The 4,256-nt window shown below is 64.7% G+C and overlaps 1 protein-coding gene across 6 annotated transcripts in view; it reads left to right on the top strand.

The window, feature by feature from the left end:
* The window catches only part of PEMT (phosphatidylethanolamine N-methyltransferase), an 81,568-nt gene that overhangs the window by 61,650 nt on the left and 15,662 nt on the right, over positions 1-4,256 (top strand). Inside the window, exon 1 of one of the 6 annotated variants that reach the window (XM_027765574.1) lies at positions 2,109-2,450. The exons of the other annotated variants lie outside the window; for them this stretch is intronic. Within the exon in view, the coding sequence (XP_027621375.1) occupies positions 2,124-2,450 (327 nt within the window). The 5' untranslated portion in view covers positions 2,109-2,123. Of the gene's footprint in view, positions 1-2,108; positions 2,451-4,256 lie in introns of those variants that run through there. 6 annotated transcript variants of the gene reach the window in all.

Here is a 4,256-nt window from a genome sequence, read left to right as displayed (position 1 = left end):
CCCCTGCCGAGCCTGGTGCCCAGTGTGGCTGGGGTCTGCCTGCTCGCCTGCTCCCCGGAGATGCTGGCACGTCACTTAGGGTAGCGTGACCAGCGAGCGCGGCCCCTGTGCCCCTCACTCCCCGTCGGGGTGCGCACCACAGCGGGACGCGCTCTGAGCACGGTGCCTGCGCTGATTCGCCTGGCCCGCCCAGCTCGGCAGAGGCCGTCAGCCCTTGGTGCATGTCCAGGTCAGGAAACCGAGGCAGAGAGCGCGGAAGTGAGCCGCCGAGGCCGCGAGCAGAGGAGTCGGGCGTTTTCACTTGCTCATGATGGGGAGTGCACGGGAGAGGCAGGAGAGAAAGAGACCCTTCCTCAGGGCCAGGTCCCGCCGCGTCCTTCCTCCGGCCCTCCCCCTGCTGACCCGGCATGTCCCGCACGTCCCAGCTGGCCAGGACGGGGATGCGCTCTGCGGTGTTTTGGGATCCAGCTTCTCTCCAGCAGTGTGTACCGCTGAGCCATGGCACTGTGGGCCCCCCCCTTCTCTTTTGAGAAGTTTTTGCCACAGGGCACTTGAACTCGCTGGAGAGAGCTAGAGAGACAGAAAGCGAGAATTCACCCTCCAGGGAGATGTCCACCCCGCAATCCCTACTCCATTCTCTTGGGATCCTGAGCACGCTTGTATACGCACCTGGTGTGAGTTTGAAGCCGCCGGGTCTGGGACTCGAACCACGGTCGACCATGTGGGACTCTAGTACCTTAACCACTACACCGCCTACTGGCCCACCACCCCCTTTTAATGTGAGAGGGAGAGAGAGGGATGGGCTGTGTGGACATAGGCTCTCTGGGTCAAGGGCCTCCTGTTCTGGCCCCCCATTTGCCGGGGTTAGCCATGCCTGGTATGTCTGGGTGGGGCCAGGACCCGAGCCGTGGCCCCCTCGCAGCCTCTCCTGCTGCCTGTGTCTCTGCCTCTCAGAGCCTGTGGAGATCATCTGAATAAACCAACACTGGGAGGAAGAGGCTGGCGTCACAGCTGCGGGGACGCCTGGCCTGGGTTGCGGGGTCAGCTCCAAGGGCACATGCAGGCTCAGTCCCAGCCGGCCAGGCGACAGCAAGCGCCGGCTAAGAGGAGCCGCTGCGGCAGGGGACACCTCAAACTACACTTCCCTTGTCGTTTACCGTTTAGCAGGCGTCCGGGACTTGGCAACCCTGGGGAGAGGGCAGCTGGGCCTGCGGTTGGGGGGCTTGAGCCACTGAAGCTCCACTTCGGGGGCCCGGGAGTCCAGGGGGCAAAACCAGAGCCTGGGTGATGCAGCCTGCTGCTCGCGCTCGGCCGCTCCGGCCCCTTAATTGGGTGAGGGTGTAGCCGGGCGCCCGGAGAGGGGAGGGAAATTGAGCTGGGGCCGGGGAGTCGGGGAGTCGGCGGGCTGCCGGTTTATCGATCGCCTTGGAGGAACGGCCGATGCAAGGGGGCCGGGCCGGGTGGCTGGCGGTGGTTACCCACGATTCGCTGCGGCCGCCCTTCCTCCCGCGTGGCCTGGTCGGGCCCCACTGCCCTCTGGCTGTCATCACACTGGTCACAAGTGCATTTGTCACCCATCCGTTCCCAGGTGGGGCAGGGGGGCTGTGGGAGGCCGAGGACGGCACAGCGTCTCAGAGGTCATTCCATGACCCACAGGACACCAGGGCTGGTGGCAAGAGCCTGGCTTCTCTGTGCCCCGAGTACTCCGCTGGAGAAGGGGCCGCCCTCCAGCCCCAGGGAGCAGTGTTGGTGGTGCGGAGGCGGCCCGGTGAGGGATCCGGGCCCGGCTGCATCCAGCTGTTCGCAGCTGTGTCCTTAGACACGATCGGGCGGCCTGTGTTCACATGGCAAAGATGCTCCTTCGGGGACGGGAGAGCCTGCCAGGGCCCGTGACGGGGAGCCGCTCTCAGCCGACCCTAGAGCCCAGGCTCAACAGGGTTCGATTTTTCTAAAGGAGCTTTACTGAGGGCTGTGTGCACAGCACAGGGGCACGTTTACACACGCGGCGTGGCCAGTCCCGACACACGTGCAGCGTGTAACCGCTGCCGTCAGGGCTGGGCAGCGCCTCCCCACTTCCCTCTCGGGCCTCTCCCGTCCCTTGTCCTCCCCCGGCAGCTCCCCTGATGCTGCGGGGTGGCTCTGCCCACTCAGGAACCTCCCAGAGGTGGGACCACACGTGGTGCCCCCTGTGCCCAGCTGCTGCAGTGCCACCACACAGCTCCTATCTGCTCCGCTCAGCGCAGGGCAGAGCCGTGGCCACAGGGGTGTGGGGGCCAGGAACCTGGGGTGCAGACCCGACCACCTCACTTACAGATGGGGAGACAGGGCCCGAGAGAGGAACGGGCCCCGACCCCCGACCCGCCATCCAGTGCTCTGGCCGTGGCCCGGCGGGGACGTGTTGCTCTCCCGTAGACCTCGGACCTCGGCGTCGTTTCTTCAGCGTACTTGAGGTGCGTGCACTTAGCATGGAGAGGCGGGGAGGGAGAGCGAGAGATCACCCCGGGGGCGGCCATGCCAGTCCCTTCTCCATTCTCCCCTGGGATTGGGGCACGCACCCACGTGCCTGGCCTGGTTGTCAAGCCACCAGGTTCAGGATTCGAACTGTGATTGGCCATGTGGGAACCCAGCACTTGACCACCACACCACCTGCCGGCCCCCAGTGTCGTCCTTTTACTGATTGTGTGTGTGTGTGTGTGTGTGAGAGAGGGAGGGGGGGAGGGGAGAGCGCCCCGGCAGGTTCTGTGCACCCCGGCCCTCTGGGACTCTGGGTGCCTGGCGTGGCTGCTGTGCCCTGCAGGCCGAGGGCTGTGAACCGCGGCCACAGTGTGGTCTCCACACCAGGGCGCTGGCCCCTCCGGTGGCCCAGTCTCTTCCCCTCCCGTCCATCCAGGAAACTGACGGCTCCGAGGCCTCCCTCACAGTCACACGCTGTCTGACAAGGCTTGCTAAAGTCTGAGGCCAGAGGGGCTGTTCTGGTCACACGGCCACCGCGACCCCGCATCAGGGGGACACTGCCAGCCTGAGCCCGTGCTCACGGTGTGCTTGTTGTTGTGTCTTGGCTGGAGGTTGTCCTGGATCTGGGACAGCACCGCCCCACTGCTCCCCGGCAGTGCCTTCCGCAGCCTGGACGTCTGCTCTCCGGTGACTCAGGCTGGGGTCCGGGTGTGAGCTGGGTTGTTCCTCGGCCCCGGCCACTGCAGGCCACTCTCCTGTCTTTCCTGGGGCCCAGGCAGTCCCTCCAAAAGGGTGTGAGTGCTTTGGAGGTGGCCTGCCTTCCAGGGTTCCTGTAGAGGGAACCCCCAGGCCCCTGTAGTGAAGCTGCACTCCGTGGGGCCCCCACTGGCTTCAGTGCGACAGGGCCAGGTGCCCAGACAGAGACTCCGGCCACGTGCAGTGCGGGTGCCCTGGGTTCCCTGGGACAGGCCCGGCCACTGACACATTCTGGAGCCGCAGAGCACTCGGTCCGGCGCCGAGCACACACTGGCAGGCACTGGAAGGAGGGAGGTGCTGTCGGGTTGGGCCGTAGAAGGCAGAACACAGCGGCCCATCAAAACAGCACCGTCCAGCCCTGCCAGCAGTTCCGTCAAAACGGCCTGAACTGCAGTGCGGGAAGCCACACGGCCCGCCCCGGCACATCCCTGGGTTGGCCTGAAAGCATGCCAGGTGCTGCGTGCACGCCCAAGATCGGGGAGCTCGAGTGCGGGGAGGGGGGAGGCTTCACTCTGAGTTCTGTCGCAGAAGTTAGAAGAGGGCTGGGGGGTGCATAGGGGTCCACCCGGTTGTCGTCTGAGACTTCCTGAGCACGGCAGGCACATGTGCCCATGATCCGGGGCCGACTGAGGCCGGGTTCGTGGCGTGAAGACCTTGTTGGGGGTGCTGCCTCTGTCTCTGTCTCTTGTTCATGAGAGAAATAAGTAAACTTTAACTTTTGTTTAGAATTATTAACTTATTATTATTATTTAGTTAACCAGAGAGAGAAAGAGAGCCACCAGGTCCAGGACTTGAACCGTGGTTGGCCATGTGGGAGTCCAGTGCCTTAACCACCACTCCACTTGCCAGCCCCAATAAATCAACTTTAAAAACACAAACCCGAAGTGGCTGTGAGGGGTATGCAGTCCGCGTCCTGGGCACCCCTCCCTGGTGGACCCCCTCGCGGTCACTGCCGGCTGCCCCCCAGCCCCGGAGCAAGTGCGCGTCCTTCCTGCTCCTGAGAGCCCTGTGGAGCCTCCCACGGCGTCCGCGGCGGGCACCCGGTG

This window comes from Tupaia chinensis, unplaced genomic scaffold (genome assembly GCF_000334495.1).
Source record: "Tupaia chinensis unplaced genomic scaffold, TupChi_1.0 Scaffold138725_1, whole genome shotgun sequence".
Classification (NCBI taxonomy): Eukaryota; Metazoa; Chordata; class Mammalia; order Scandentia; family Tupaiidae; genus Tupaia; species Tupaia belangeri.
The sequence above is the reverse complement of the archived record's forward strand: the minus strand, read 5'-3'. Positions and strand labels throughout refer to the sequence as shown.